General features: G+C 45.4%; 1 protein-coding gene across 3 annotated transcripts in view; it reads left to right on the top strand.

Moving 5' to 3' along the window:
- Positions 1–3231: 3231 nt before the first annotated feature.
- ANK2 (ankyrin 2) overlaps positions 3232–17144 on the top strand; it is a gene marked incomplete at its 3' end in the record, with an annotated part of 330684 nt that continues 316771 nt past the window's right edge. For 2 of the 3 annotated variants that reach the window (XM_081876558.1, XM_081876549.1), the window contains exon 1: positions 3238–3427. In XM_081876558.1, coding sequence (XP_081732684.1) covers positions 3353–3427 — 75 coding nt within the window. In that variant the 5' untranslated portion in view covers positions 3238–3352. Of the gene's footprint in view, positions 3428–17144 lie in introns of all 3 variants that reach the window. The other variant, XM_081876550.1, reaches the window with a different exon arrangement.

Genomic DNA, 17144 nt, shown 5'->3' with positions numbered 1-17144 from the left:
AAACAGGTTTGAAACTCATCCACACAAGCATCAAGTGAGTGGTCTGTGGAATGGAAGACATTTACATCCCAACATACCCAACAGTCCTGTAGTGACTATTGATTTTTAGGAACGAGATAATGTGATCTTTAAAAATATCTTGATCCAAGTAGTTCTGGGAACCCTCTCTGCTGAGCCAAGCAGAGTCTGCCAATGCCAACAAATTCCTGTTGCCAGCCACTCTTTTTACACTTTCTTAAAGCATCAGGCACTACCTCTGAGCTGATCTTTGTTGAAATCAATGGGACACCGTTCATAACAAATAGATTTATGACGGAGGTGGCTGTCTGCTTTATATCCTCTTGTCAATACATTTTTCCTTTTCTGCTCCTATTTCGATCTACTCTCCACCATAAATTTTGAAATCTGTATTCTTCCACAGAACTGGTCTTTTATACACTGAAGTGTTAGTCTGCACCTGCTCTGTATAACAGCCTTGCTGTTGAAGTGTCATGCATTAAGGGCTTAAATGACCTGGGGAGACGTACAGTAGCATTTGTGCATTTAGAATTCAGATGTGGCATCTTCTGTAGAAGAATACACCATGCTCCAACTTGTGTTCAGTTTCAAAATATAAACATAGGGATACTCTGAGGACAGAGGAGTATACTTGGCATTCTAAATGACTCTGTTGTATTTCACGTTGTCTTCACCAGTTTAAAATGTCAGGAAATTGACTCATATTTTCCATCAGTAAAAAATGCATTGAGAGACAACTCTTACAGAACGTGCCCTCCAAGACATGACATATTTGATATAAATGCAGAGCATACAGACTAATCCTCAATGTCAGTAGTTCCCAGTTAGCTAAATGCTGTGGACTCTAGGCCTGGGCGATATCTCAATATATCACCCAGGACCAGTATGAGGTGCAGACCACAATGTCGGCTTCACTCAGCACTATAGCGCTGTTGAAACCACCAGTGTTCCTGAGTCCCTCTGCTAGCGACTTCCTCCAGCGAGCTTTGCTAGCAAAGGGACTGTGGTGGCAGTTTCACCAGCGATATATTGCTGAGTGAAACCGCCATCCCATTCTGCCCTCATACTGCACAGAGGGAGAAAAAAGCCACAAGGCACCGATACAGCTTGTTCCTCCCTCTACATCTTTTAACCGCTCAGCTGAGAAGTTTGCGGTTGCCGCTCCCCTCGGCCGAGCAGGTAAAGGGTCCCCCAGCCTGGCTGCCATACAAGCTGAAGGAGCACCGGGGATGGCTCTGCTGGGGATGGGGAGGCCAAGGATCCTCGCTGCTCTCCCTGCTCGTATAGCAGATATAGCACTACCAACCCTAGACAGTCCATGCCACAATTGTGCTTATGATACAATCCTACCCATGACTGTGCAAAAGTAAGTCCCATTGAGTTCAACTGGGCTTACTCCCAGGTACGTTAGGCTATAGGAATGCAGCCATAATGTCATCCATGAAATGGACCCTTCAGGGAGCAATCCTGTACCAAGTTATCTGGGAGTAAGCTCAGATAACTCAGAATGCCATGGGAGTAGCATATGGGACAAGGGTGGTGCTGTGGTCTAAACCACTGAGCTTCTTGGGCTTCATAATCAGAAGGTCAGTGGTTCAAATCCCTGTGATGGGGTGAGCTCCCATTGCTCGGTGCCTGCTCCTGCCAACCTAGCAGTTTGAAAGCACGCCAGTGCAAGTAGATAAATAGGTACTGCTCCGGCGGGAAGGTAAATGGCGTTTCTGTGTGCTGCTCTGGTTCACCAGAAGCGGCTTAGTCATGCTGGCCACAAGACCCGGAAGCTGTACGCCGGCTCCCTCAGCCAATAAAGCGAGATGAGCGCCGCAACCCCAGACTCGGCCACAACTGGACCTAATGGTCATTGGTCCCTTTACCTTTACTTTAGCAGTTTGAAAGCAGGCCAGTGCAAGTAGATAAACAGGTATCGTTGCGGTGGGAAGGTAAAGGGCGTTTCTGTGCGCTCTGGTCATGCTGGCTACATGACCAGGAAAGCTGTCTGTGGACAAATGCTGGCTCTCTCAGCCTGAAGCAAGATGAGCAACGCGCCAAATAGTCGCCTTTGACTGGACTTAACCGTCCAGGGATCCTTTTACCTTTACCTAGCACAGGCAGAGAGGCGCTTGCTTCTGTTTATCCCACTGGTACGCCTGCCCTAAGAGGGATGAAGCTGCCGAGCAGGAGCACGAGAGCGAAAGCCCTTCCTCTGGCGACCACACCTCCGCCGCACGCTCAGGCCACCGCCTCTGCGTGGCTGTGCTCACGACGCCTACGAAGCCGGGACAGGGGAAAAACGAAGTCACTGTGCAGGGCAGAAATCCTGCGAGGTGCTGGGGTGGGGTCCTGAGCCTTTCTTCATGGACTGGACAGCCCTGCATTCCCACTCGCCCGCCTCCAGTCCTCAGCCACACGCGACTGCTGGACTCCTGCCATTCACCCACCCGGCGAGATATTATTAACATGTGGGACACCGCTCGCCCACCTAGAAACGTGCCTCGCCCCTTCTGCGCCTCCCCGCTTGTGCCACCTCCGTCCGCCAGCAGCGGCAGCAACGGAGCGAGCCTTCTCCCAAGGAGCTGTCCATGACCTCATGCAGAGCCGAGCCTTCCTTTCCTCTCACCTCTGGGCGTGTGTGTGAGGGACAGAGAGCTCCTATAATAATCCCCGCGCTGGTGCGCCTCGCTCTCTTCCCACCCCCGACAGATACGGAGACGCGGGCGCGCGCATACACACACACACACACACAGAGAGAGAGAAGAGGCTCAGCCTGGAGGTTGGCGCTGCACTAAGCCGGGCGGCTGCGGCGCGCCTGAAGAAGCGCCCCAGCTCTCCAACCGCCAGGGCGCAGCGAGGGAGCCGAAGCAGCGGCGGCGGCGGCCTCCGACTTTTTCGGGGAAGGTCATTCATTGACCAGTCGCGTGCCCTTCTTCCCGCCCTTCCCCTCCTCTCTCTCTCTCTCTCTCTCTCTTTCTCCGCCACCCCCCATTGCAGCGTCCAGCCTATTGCAGGTTCGGAGGCGGGCTGCTGAGGGAATCCGGGCGTGCTGTTTTGGCCGGCGACGAGACCAGCTCTCCTTCTCCCCTCGGGCCGAGGCTGCTGCGAGAAGGGCGTCTGCAGGCGGGACGGAGGAAGGCGAAAGGAAGAGGCGAGAGGGACCTCGGGGCATGAGCAGCCCAGCGCCTGCCTTCCGTTGGCGCCGGCCCGCTTGAGGCAGCAGCAGCAGCAGGAGGAGGCGGCGGCTGCGGCTGCTGCTACCAGACCCAGCACGGCGGGACTGGAAGGAGAGCGGCACGGGGACAGCGAGGAGGACAGGAAGGAGAAGCCCCCGAGCGGGAAGATGGCTTCCCCCACCTCCCCGGGGGTCCCTGGAGGCGGGACGTCGCCCCAAGCCAGCCAGCCACGCCTTCGGCAGGTGGGTGCGCTCACACGGCCCTGGGGAGGAAGGGCGGGAAACGCCCTCGGAGGGGCGCTTTTACCTCAGGCTGCCGCAGCCGGAGGCGCGAACGGCCTCTCCGCGGACGCGCGCAGTCGTTCACTCACCCGCCCTGCGGCTACGAGCTTAACTTGCACCTGTTTGACGGAACCATATTGCGAATGGGTGGGATGGGGTGGGGTCTGCTTGGAAGTCAAGGGGTTTGGGAAAACAAACTTAGACCGGCATGTGCAACGGGGTGGCGGGGGGAAGGGACGCTGTGAGTCACGCGCCGGGCTCCAGCTTCCATCCATCACACCGCTCTACCTGTCCCCTGTCTCTTCATGTTGCCACACTGTCTGGCCAAACCACTCAAAACGGCGGTGATCTTTTTAATACGTCGGTCATCAGGACAGACGCTACTTATTTAATATATTTGCACCCCACCTTTCTCCCTTCACTGAACTTAACATGGTCATTTAGGGGCTTTTCAAGTGGGCACCCACCCAGGTCTAATGGCTCCTTAGCTTCAGCAGGGTGACTGCACCATAAGCCATCAGCCCCCCCCCCCCACAGCACACCTTGATATGGACATCTAGCCTATGAAAAACTAAAACACTGTTTAGGCTTGTCAGACAAGTATCTTGACTTAAGTAATGGCACATGGTCACCGTACACATTGTGTTGTTTGGAAGGGTCATGTCTTAGTGGAAGAACAAGTCCTTGACATTTCCAGGTGGGGCTGGGTATGCTCCCCATCCGAAACCCTAGAGGGTGACTGTCAGTCAATGTTGACAACCCTGAGCTAGATGGACCAACAGTCTGACTTTGTATAAGGCACCTTGCTATGACAGATGTTAGCATAGTAGTTTTCCCTGACTGATAAGAGCCTACAGACCTTATGTGCATGCAAGCACCTACCATGGTGCATAATACTACAGGCTGACGTGCAGTGCAGACCATTAGCCAGACACAGCATTTCGCAGATTTCTTTGCAGACACATGATACAGATACTACTATATACAAACACATAGCATGGCAACCCACACGCCAAATACTGCAGCAGCACTCCCTCCCTCTAGAGAACTGTACTGATCCTACACAAAACAAACACAGTGTTGCATGGCTTACAGACCACACAAAAGATATAGCAAGGCCCATCTGCACATTTATACTGATTGGCACTGTGCCTGGCCCGGCACTCACTTAAGTCCAGCAGTGGGTAGTTCCCACATGAAGGATTCAGCTCCAGTGCTTCATTCTGACATCGTAAACAATTACCCGTTTCCCATCAAACATCCGACCAACTACGTACTGGCAGCACCAACCATTCAAAGAAACTAACCATCTCATAGATGAAAAGATCAGATGGAATAAAAAATTCATTGAGGTACAAAACGCATTGCTTGCAGATCACAGGCCAGTCAAAGACAACACAACTGCAGACAGCATGCTGCATGGCACAAAAAGAGCTATGCTGTTTGACAGACATAAATAAGCACTACCTGCCTTACACAGACACGCCATAGCCAACATGTTATTGAGGAATGCAGATTGCAGTTTACACTGTGCATGACAACTGCTGCAGTCTTTGCGTGTCTGTGGATGAAAGTGGAAGTGTGTCACAGAATCAAGAAAGTATTGCTGATGCATGGGGAGTGCAGAGGTCTGAATTCTATATTTTGCTGCGTATGCTGCCACCATGCATTGTTATACTACGAAGGTAGTGAAGTTTGGCTCTGGTATAGGTAACAGAGAAAGATTCTTTCCTTGGTTACCAGCTCACCCTGGATTTTGTCATTGGTAAACAACACAGGAGACGACAGGAAGGGAAATGTCATTTGCAAGAGGTCTGAGCTGCAGTACCAGCAAAGGAGAGATTTCAGTGAGTGTTGAAAGTTTATAAACATGAAGGTAATCTGGTAATAACCTTTATATTAGGCCTTCAAAACAAAAACAAAAACAAAACGACTCTTGAACTTCTAGTGTAACAATTTTACTGATACAGAGCTGGATGTAGGCTTACTCATGCTTAGAGCACATTCACTGAAATGAAAGGGACTTGGAATACTGTAGGTACACAGTACCTGGACAGCTCATTTGAATTGTACAGAAATTCATACTGCCCTTGATTTTTTCATTCTGTTTCATAACAATCCTTTCCCAACCCCACCTTTCTGTTGCCTTACTTCCTATCTCATTTTCTCCTTTTACTGATATAAACTGACTCATGAGAAAAGGTAATGTCTAGCTATGTGATCTGATTTTTAATGAATGTGGTCTTCAGTGACATCCATTAAATTGTCTAAAATGAATTTGTCTGCTGCAGAGAACAGAGCTCTGCAAAATTCTATTAAGATTCTGACAGTAACCACATGCCTTTGTCAAATGTGTGTGTGTGTTTGTATAATAAAACACAGATATTAAAAGTGATATCTGTCACCTTTTGCTTTAATTTATTTCTGCCAGAATTCTAGTTTTCATACTGATACCTTATAGCAAATGATATTTGTTCATATCAAAAACTAATTGATGAACAGCTGTTGTATACTTTCAGTTTTTTATAGGGGACTGCAGCTATGCACAGATGCAAGTTGCTAATTAATAATACAACTTTTCCCATAGTATTTTCTCCCATGCATTATTCCTCTGCATATATCTTATTGAACAAACAAAAAAGTAAAATAAGGCGAGAGAGGTACCTTGCAGGGAACTGATGCATCAGTTTGCATATATATTTAAATGTTTGCTAGAATTGTTTGTCATTCTCCACCTGGCCTGATTTTTATCCAGTGTGATACAACAGAAATGCTGCCAACTTCATACTGCTAAAAAGCATACACATATATGTGTACACGTATTTGGAAGTGCTTCAGAAGAAGCTGAAAAAGAAAGGGACTGCATTCTTGAAGGATTACAGTTTGATTATAGGTGCCATGTTGGGGTTCTTTCTCTTATATATTAAACTCATTTGTCAAGGAATTATATGGTAACGTAAAAGGGTTTGGTGTTTGGATTGCCGTTAAAAATGCAGATGATTTTTTATAACAAGTAACAATGGCTCTGTCTTGAAAGATGAGGCTGGAACTTCATAATTTATTTCTAGCTCTGGTCAGAAACACCATTATAACAGACTCTTTTAACACTTCTTCTGGCACTTTGTATTTCACTGCCAGCTGGAAACTGGAAGTGAGGGTAGGGAGAGAACTGAACTTGTACCAGAGCTTAATTTTAGAAGCAAGAAAAGTAATTGCAAAGTTATTTGGATCAAGTAATCTTATTCTTCCTTAGGAGGGCAGTCCAGGGAAAATAGGAGGCATTGCACCTCCTTCTCCAAAGGTCATTCAGCTCTCACCACAGAGAGGAAGATATGCTAGGAGCATAGGAAGGTCCGTTGGTCCAACTAGCTCACTTTTGTCTACATTGATGGCGGCTGCTGTCCAGAGTTTCAGGTAGGGGTCTCTCCTACCTACCTGGAGATGCCAGAGATTGAATTTAGAACTTTCGGCTTTCAAGGCAGATGCTCTACCATTGAGCCATGGCCTTTTCTCATCCCCTTCCTTGAAATGTCCACATCCCTAACTCAATAACAACATCGGTAGAGCAAAAAATGGGGAGATGACCAGAAGAAGGATTGGATCCGAAGAATTCCATGCCTTCCCAGTCTGTCAACCTGTCGCAAAACCAGAGATTTGTTTTTCCATTCATTGTTTCCAATGGAAAGGGAATAGTTCTAGAAGAAAATCATTTAAAAGAAATCTGAGTGCTCCTTTGCCCTCTCTTCTGCTCTGCCAGTGAAAGCCCAGCAACTTGTCAGATGTTGTTTAATAACTGACTTAATTTCCCCAATTCCCTAGCTTCAGGATTGCATCCGAAATGTGCTTTCCAGCCTTCTAAAAGAATAAGACTGAATTTGCAGAAGATGTTTGGTTTGTTATGGATGGGTGCCTGGAAACTGTGACTTCAGTTGTGGAAGTGCTATAGAGGGTGTCCTCTGACTGATAAGGTATATGCATTGATACAGATTGTGAATGCTAAGGCTGGAACTGTGAACAGCAAGTAGCAAGTGGATTTAAAAGACTCTGGTGCACAGATTAAAATTACTTCAAATTTTAGAATGTTTTCCCCTTTCCAAACTATATTGTTGGTATTAACTAGCTTGTGAAACTTTCCTGTGTTTAATGACATCAACATTAAAGCAATCGTGTTAATTTAATTGGGACTGTGAGATATCTTGGGCAGGATCCAACTAATGAGTCCTGTCAGTGAAAGCCCATGCAATGACTTCTGCTTGCATAAGTAAGCTTTTCCCCATCTACTCATGTGCACCCTTCTCCAAACAGGGTCAGTGTTTGTGTCAGGAGAACCACCAGAACAGTACATGGAAGGGAGGAGAAGGGGAGTCATTTCACCTGCAGGGCTGGCTTGTCCATGAGATGGACTGAGATAGATGCCTCAGGTAGCAGAATCGAAGGGGTAGTGCTGCTGCATGCACCCTGCCCACTGCTGCTTCCGGGTTCCAACAAGATCTTGTAAGAGTCCTGCAAAATTTCACAAGATCTCACTGGAAGCTACAGCCACTTCTCCTCGCTTCTCCAATGCCACTCCAGATACCCTGCCCACCCCCCACCGCAACTGCAGCTTCTGGTGAGATCTTGCATGAGCCCTGTGGAGCTCTTGTGGAGCTCTTGCGAGATCTCACTGGAACCCAGAAGTTGCCACCGTGTGACCCCAGTAAGTGAGGCTTCAGGGAGGCAGTGAGGGGGTATGAAGGACAGCACTTCCCTGTTTCTCCTCAGGCGGCTAAACGGAACAGGCCACCCCATCATTTGGCAAGCTGAAATGCTTGCCGTGATTAAACAATTGATACAGCAACAAGGCTAAATTACTCCCCTTAGCTCAGGATGAGAAACATTGTTCATAAGATTAAGAACCAGAGGAGCAAAGGGTGCAGGAAATTGTAGAAAATATACTCTTCCTGGTTTTCTAGTGATTTCTCAGGCCCAACTCCTTGCCTTTTAATTGGTTAGGAGTGGTATACAGACATTATTGGATCTGGCTACCTACTCCTAGACAACCATGGGGCACCTGATGCTAACAAGGCCTTCAGCTTGGGCTTAGTTGGTCAACCTGTGTTTCTCTTTGACACCTGTATTTTTCCTGATTTTCCTTCCTTTGATATGGACAGCTTATGCAGAGATGAAACCTAGACCACAACGACCACAAGAACAACAGTGGTCTCACTCTGTAAAGGGATAAATAGGGCAAGTTAGTTTAACTACAGAAAATAGTTTTGGTAAGCTTGACTCATTGCATTCATTTTTAATATTTGATGCCTTCAACACACCGCAGGTTTAAATAATAGCTTGTTGGATCATATGGATGAAATGTTGACTATTTTGTAAATTTTCCAGAAATGAACAAAGTGAACTACATTTTGAAAGAATCTGCCTTCTGAATAGCCTTGGATGGATTTGAAAGTTGATTAGATAGATTTGTGGAGGGTAAGGCTGTTGATGGCTATTAGTCATGGTGGCTATGTTCTACCACCACAGTTATAAGCAGTGTGCCTCTGAATATTAGTTTCTAAGAATCACAGGTGGGGAGAGTGCTGTTGCTGTCAGGCTCAGATTGTTGGTTTCCCATAGGCATCTGGTTGGCCACTGAGAACAGGCTCCTGGACTTGATATAGACCTTTGGTCTGGTTCAGCTGGTCTCTTCTTATGTACCTTGGCTTGGTCTTAAGGAATGGGAGGAGGTTATGTGATTCTTCAAGAGATGGTTCCTGAAGCTACACAAAAGGTAAAAGCAGCAGTGTTTGCTCATAAGAAGAATGAACCCAAAATCTGTATCAGGGCAATAAATTTATTAGGCCAACAGAAGTTTTTGCAAGCTTTTGAACTCTCCACAGCTGATCATCAGGCTAGATCAGGGTTTCCCAAACTTGGGTCCCCAGCTAGTTTTGTACTATATTTCCCAGCATCCCAGCTACTGGTCTTGCTAGCTAGGGGTGATGGGAGTTGTAATCCAAAAACAGCTGGAGACCCAAGTTTAGGAAACCTTGGGCTAGATGGTAAATAAGGCAAAGTGGTGGCGAATTAGCTGCAGTTACTGCTTTTCCCTGAAGTGTTTGATGAGGAAGAAGGTGATGCTCCTACTTTCCTGCTCCTCATCACCTACCTGGATTGTTTCATTCTGTGGGTATGAATGCCACAAAAATACGTAAGGTAGAGCTGGTTGCTGATTGGGGCCTTTAAATGTCAGAAATTGCAAGACCTCTGAAATGAAATAGTACTTAGGGGTTATCATTTTTCTAGTTTATTTTAAAGCACTCAGGTCAGGTGCATGAAATTATTTCTTATTAGGCATTCTCTAAATGTTCCTGTAGGCTGCCTAATTCACTAGCAGTACAACAGCTGTCACTCAACAGGGCAACTGAAAGTAAAGGAAGATCAAGGGTGATGCTGAGATTTGAGCTGACTGCACAATTTAAAAGAGACGCTAACTAGCAAATGCATGGAGATAAAAATAGTAACTCAACCTGTTAAGTAGTGCTGCCAGTGCCTCTGGATTAGGTGGATGACTTGGGATAAACTAGATGTGACACAAGAGTTCTATTTCATAGGAATGTAGGATGCTCAATAATGTCTACATGGTTTTCTCTCAGTCCTATGTGAAGATGCCAGAGATTGGACCTGGGACCTTCTGCATGCAAAGCAGATGCTCTACCAGGGAGCCATAGCCCTCCCCAAATATTGTCTAATCTGATTTGACTTGCATCTGCTCTCCAAGGTCTTTTCCACCACGTTACCGTTGTTGGCATGCAACCAAGGAAATGGGGGTAATTGGCAGGCCCCCAGCTGGTTCCAGCCCACCGGCCGGTGTGCCAGGCAAACTCCAGTTCTTGGTGCAGCATGAATCTGCGAACCAAACTTCAGAAGCTAGGGCACGCTACTCAGCAGAGTAAACACTATGCAACAGAAGTGGCAGGTGAGGCTGTGTGAGCATATTTACAAGCAGTTTATTCTGCATAAATCAGGACAAAAGGAAACATGTCTGATCTCCTTCGTGTCCAAAGCAAGACAGCTAAAGCAAAAGCTATACACAAACGGAAGTTCCCAGCAAGCTGTGCTGGAGTGTAAACAGGCATGTGACATGCAACAATCCACACGTCTGTTCTTAAGGTGAAACGGAATATCCCAACAACCTGAGCCCTTTCACAGGAGGTGTCTGGATGAAGGATTTTTCTAACTCCCTGCTCTATACTGTCCACTAAAAAATGCCTCCTGCTGATTTCCCACCCACAGAAGGAAAACATCCCTTCCAATACCTGTACCTTAAGCGGCCATTCCCCACCTGCCCATCCTCTGTTCACACAGGCAGCCTGCCATGGCTGCTTTTGGATGAAGACATCATGGAGGAAAGTAATGTGTAACTCCATATCATGTCTAATTTGGCTGTGAGCAGTCTCTGATGCAATTGGTTGAGCATCTTGTTACCAAATTGAAGAGTCCCCGGAGTGCTGAATTTAGCTGGTGACATTCTTCTTTTTTTCTGGAGGTGGAGGTGAAAATGAAACTGTGAAGAATGAAGCAAAGGGTGTCAGGATGTATTATCTAGTGCCAGCAACTCAGCATTGTGAGTGAGACAGAAATAACAGCATGAGCAGCAATACTTGTACAGGCAGTACCTGTCCAATAATAAATATATTATCCACACTTGCAGCCAGAAAAATAGTTTCATGCACTGTCAAATGTTTCACATATACACACACATATATTTCCAGGGAAAGCCAACATGGTGCCCTCAATATGTTTTGGATTATAACTTAGGGTTGCCATATTTCAAAAAGTAAAAACCAGGAAACCACCAAAATTGTTGAGGGTCTGGAGGGCACCACATTGGCTACTCCTGTTCTATTTTAATACCAGGTCAAGTCTCTGAGTATCTTGGTTTTTTGTAGCCAAAAGAACTGGACCCATATACAAGGGCATAGTCATACCTAGGGATTGGCGAAACCAGCCCCCCACTGGGGGTGCAGGCCCTGGTGTGTGTGCAAAAATCACTTACCAGGCATTGGAGTCCTCTTGTGACACACACACACACACACACACACACACACACACACCAGCTCAGAACTCCAGCACATGCTTTGTCTGCAGAAGGAGCCTGCCAGGATCTTCAGTAGGAAAAGCTGCTGTTGCAGCAGATGCAGGAGGGGATGAAAAGTGGTCCTCAAGTGGATTCCAGGCAGACAGCAGTGTGGGCACCCTATCCAGCCTGAAGGAGACATCTTTCTCCTGTCTAGGCACCCTCGCCTGCTTCTCATTTTTTTTTTCCTGACAGGGGGACGCCAATAAAGCTCCTTGCCAAGGGACACCTTGGTATGCTTCTGCACAAGAGAAAGGCATTGACAGACTTCAGGGGAATGCCTGAGATCTTCAGAAACAATTGCTTTGCTTTGTTTTGTTTTTAAGGTGAAATTCCTAAGGGGAGAACCCCAAAAAAATCAAATGAGGACGCAGTGCGGATGGGATCCTAACTGATTATTGGGGGAGAGGGTGAGAAAAATGGGTGAGAAGGGGATAGAGAAACTGCAAAAGGAGGTGGTAGGAAAAGACACATATAATCTCATTGTCTGAATAGGTAATTTAGTGATTCATTTTGAGAAGCTACAGCAGATGGCATGGTGATGGTGGCAGCTCCACTCAGCTAACCTCCCAACAGCTGAGTCACTTCTGCTTACTAGGAAGGAGAGTGAAGGGCGAGGCAGCAGGGTACTCTCTCTCATGCATAGGAGGTCCCAAATGCCCACTAATTTCCATGCTTCCCATGTCCCATGCTGTTCTCAAAGTCTGCTTTTTAGGGGGTATCTTGGGGTGTGGGTGGGCTGCAGCAGAAGAATGAATTGGGGAGCCTCATTCTGCAAACCCAAGTCTATTCATGGTTCTTAGGATGCCATAGCAAGTTTATTATGAACATATGAACTTTCCTCATATAGAGTGGGCTGCCATAAATGGTTCATGGGCTGCAATTAATCTGGTTATCTGTACAGCAGGTGGGCAGATTTCTGTCTTGTGGGATCTCCTTTTTAAAAAACTAGTACCCTGAAATCCACTAAGTGGAGCCAGGTACAAAACATTGGATCAGGTGAACAGACATATCCTAAGAACTAAGGAGCAGGGTGTTGCTGAACAACTGTTCAGCCCTGGAATTTGTCATCAGTACCAGAACCAATCTCACAAGCGCTTTAACACACAAATTCACTCTTTTTCAGCAAACTATCAGTAGTGAGGTGGAGAAAGCTTCTTTGCTGCTGCTATTGTTACATAATTAGGAGTCAGAAATCCTTGCTGATCTACTGCAAATGACCTGGAGATCTCCCATTACATTCCAAGCTGCCTTCTTCTCACCTCTCCCTTTATAGTATATCCCCCAGTAAACCACTCTCTTTCAAAACAGGAATCTTTTGACTTTTCTGGCACCGCTGTGATGCAGGAGAAAGATGTTCATTAGCTTTGATTTAATGGAGAGAAGCAGGTAGCCAGTCGGGAGAAAAGCTTTGGTTGCCAGACATAGCTGTCTAGAATGTGTGTGGCCCACATAGAGGGCACGGGAATAGGCCAGTCTCCATGAGGCAAAAGCCTCAGATCAATTTGCTCTGAGTCCAGGGAAGAACCTTGAGGGAGGCACCAAGGAAAGAATGGAAACAAGCTATGTTAAATGTGCAGGTGCACAACTTGCGGTTTGATTCCAGTGTGGCTCTTGACAGGTTAAGCAATTAATCCATCCCTAGTTAAAAAGAATTAAATGGGTTGTTTTGGAAGGTCATATGTTTACAGTGGTACCTCGGGTTAAGTGCTTAATTCTTTCCAGAGGTCCATTCTTAACCTGAAAATGTTCTTAACCTGAAGCAGCACTTTAGCTAATCGGGCCTCCTGCTGCTGCCGTGCTGCTGGAGCATGCTTTCTGTTCTCATTCTGAAGCAAAGTTCTTAACCTGAGGTACTATTTCTGGGTTAGCGGAGTCTGTAACCTGAAGTGTATGTAACCCGAGGTACCACTGTATAGGAAACAGCATCAGCTTGAGAAACTTTCTCTGAGGAAGAATTCTGGATAGCTTGAAAACCTACACACTATTTTGTGATGTTGCGGTTGGCCTCATAAAGGCATTGCCCTGATATGGATTTTGGCATGTTAAGTTTCTCTTCTCAGTAAGCTTAACCTCTTATTCCTCCCTCACCCCATTTTTCCCCTTTCCTCTTTACAGCCCAAACCTAAGCATCTTTAATCAGACATAAATCCCACCGAGTTCCATGCAACTCACTCCCAAGTAAGATTTCAGAAGATTGCTGCCTTAGCCTTTCAATTTAATTAAATGGGGTTTTCCCTCCTGTATTTGTCTTCTAGCACGCTCCTGGTAAAACAAAATACAAAGTTGTGGACCAATTACCATGCCTCGTGAACTTCATGTGTAATCCATGACTACCAGATCCCTGGTGGGTGATCAGTGTCTCATTCAGTGATGGATTATAGGCAACAGTCTTGGGCCTGTGTGCTTTGTGGAGTATGAACTATCATGTAAGATTCAGTCTTGGGATTAATGTTTGAAGTTGGATTTTCAGTAAATAGTCTGATAACACTGTGAAATAATAGTTATGTGTGTTTTTCCTTCCAACTGCTGGGACCAATTATGCGTGACTGTTCCACATTTTTTTGTTGGTAATCAAATCAAAGCTGCGGTTGAGTCATACATCACAGCTGAGATTCCCACTATGGAAAAAAAAAATCTGACCACAGTGACATTGTGCAGTCTGAGAACTTTGTATCTTTCATTGCATCCACTTGCACAGCTCTTTAAAAAAATGAAAAAAAGAATGCCTGCGTGGTTGTAAAATATTCTGGTTTATCTGCATGCCTTAATTGCTCCCATTGAATATGAGGAGCACAATGGGGCAACGACTTGAGACTTCCCTATGTTAAAAGAATCTTTGTTTAGGCAACAAAAGATTCATTCATCAAAAAAGCCTGCAAAACATTTGAGTGTTTGCTGTGTTAACCCTTTTAAATTCAGTTGTGCTGCTGCATTCTAGACTAATCTGTTGTCCTTTCTAGTACCTGAGCTTACTGTTCCTCAGCAACTGCATTTACTGGTGACCTATGGAAGGTTGTTTAGCCTCATAGTTCTTATTTCTGCCTATTAAGCGTTATTAATACCAGCAAAAACTGCTTGAGTGCTTTGCAGATTGCTTTTCCTCATTTTTCGAGAGTATCTGGCTTGACTCACTTGTGCAATCCACCTCAGTCTTCTTACTAATTTTTAACTTTTTTGCCAGCAGTTTTGCCATGAAATACACTGTTAGCATCTGTCCCTGTCTTTTGCACGCATTCTGGGGACAAGAACTAAGTTAATTCATAGGAGGATTGTTGTGTCTGTTAAGGTGAGGAGGGGGCTAGACTAGATGACCCCAGAACCTTTTTCAGCCCTTGCTTGTGTTCAGATTGGTTCACAGACAGTACCCCATTGTTTGTTATTTGATCATATGACTACAGTCTTCCTGGGTCAGCCACCCCTATGGGTTCTATTTATAGCCCTGTAGCCACAACAAATCCTCTGAAATGTTGAGGAGGATGAGAAATGAATTATTTTTGTTTGCTACCTCCTTAACATTTAACATGCGGGTTTTCTCTTCTGCTATGTATTGGAAAACCTTGGTGGAATCAGACTGACTCCTGCATGCTGCTTTGGTCAGAAATTCCTGCTTAGTTCCACTATTAGGCTTCAAGTGAGATGCTTTTATTTTTGTTTCTCCTAGCAGAGTACACAAGGGCGGGTGAGGGGTGAGAGAGGAAATACTGTCATTACTGGAAAGCCACTCTTTTTCCTTGCAAACAGCTGGTGCCTGTGTTAATAAACTCAAGGGCAACCGCTTGCACATACAAAATCAAAAAGAAATGCTCTGTAGCTCTGTGAAAAATTTTCTGTGAAGCTTCTCTGTGTGTTTTGGGACTGCTGCTTCTTCTGTTGCTGCTGACTGATGAATACAGTGGGAATGTGTCCTTGTTGATCCTTGTGGGCCTCTCAGCAGCTTTTTGTACTTAATCAGCTCTGCAGGGATGGCCCTTCCATTAGTAGGATGAGGCAAGTCACATCAGGTGGGGAATCTTTGGCCCACCAGATGTTACTAAACTACAGCTCCCATCATCCTTGATTATTGGCCATGATTTCTGGGGCTGCTGGGAGTTCTCGTTAAGTAAATATTTGGTGAAACAAAAAACCCACAACTACCATCACTGTTCTAAGTAGTCTGGAACAGGGTGTATGGCATTTGAATCTGCTCAGTCCCTTATTTCTTCCTTAGAGGCCTTTCACTGGTACCCTACTTTTTGGGGTGCTCTTTCAGCTAACTAAGGTGGAATCTACACACATATAAAAACCATTATGAAAATGATTTTTTAAAAAGCGTTTTAAAAAATACATCCAATTTTCCATAAGGCTCACCATCGCCATCTAGTGTCACATTGTATATTGTACTTAAAACACACTTGAAACATTTTATGTGCAGCTGTATAGCTGAGTCCTAGGTCTAAGATGACTGTGCCTGATATTTTTTTTTTTTTACTCTTGTCACCTTTAACATTGTTTCAGTTTACCTATCTTTGAACTGGGACTATGCTGAGTTTTGAAATTGGATTTCAAATATTATAAGCCAGATAAAATGGTAATAAATGATTAAGACACTTTACATATAGATGTACTTCCCAAAAGAGATGCATATGTTATCCTCCCATGATTAAATTATTGTTTAATTAATCATTGCTGGATGACTTACCGGTGAATACGTGAACCAATGATGTGCAGCTGTAGATGGTATAAGCTCATGGGAAGGGTTCTGTCTGCAATGCTTGCTATCTGTGATGGCTCATACACAGATGATGACCACCCCAGGATGTTACAGTTGTCAAGTGTTGACTATGCATGTGTGAATGAGCTCATATTCTTTGACGAGAAGGGGAATTTTTATGACTGGATGAAGATCGAGAGAAAAGTAATACGCCACCTTAGCACAATGTTTGCCTCTAAAAATGCAACTTCAGAGTTAGCATGCAGAATTTCACGCTTTTCTATACGGGAACCCATTTCGAAAAGATGCAGAAGAGGGGAAAACAAAACTTTTGGATAAGGTTATTATGCTGAAAGTGGCAGCATACGTGGTTCTCCCCGTCCAGTACTGAGCTGGATAGACCAGTGGTCTGAGTCAGTTTAAGGCAGCTTCCCATGTTTCTATGACTTCTGTTTATTCAGAAGTCTTCTTTCCCTGCATGCCACCTGAACTGCTCCACTGCCCAATCTGCTCTGGACTTCATTGGATACAACCACTAATCTTCACCCTTAAAGCCTTTTATTTATTTATTAGCTTCTTAAAATGTTTGCATTGTATATGTGCTGTGATTTAGCCAAGATGTCACATTCACTTGAAGCACTATATCGCATGATGTGTCAGTGCATACAGATGCCATACGTATGAGGAAATATTTTATATATTTTTAAAAAATACAGTGTTAGCAAATGAGGACAATCTGAATCATTCTCCATGGACCACTTTTAACCCTTCTGTTCCCCCATTCACTTCTCACGAAGCCACTAGCAATTCAGAGGAAGCATGATGGACAGGCCTACCAATCCAAGCACTCCCTCTTCTCGATTGGTAGCCCT

This window comes from Podarcis erhardii (assembly GCF_964252035.2).
Source record: "Podarcis erhardii genome assembly, chromosome: 9".
In the NCBI taxonomy this organism is placed as follows: Eukaryota; Metazoa; Chordata; class Lepidosauria; order Squamata; family Lacertidae; genus Podarcis; species Podarcis erhardii.
The sequence above is the reverse complement of the archived record's forward strand: the minus strand, read 5'-3'. Positions and strand labels throughout refer to the sequence as shown.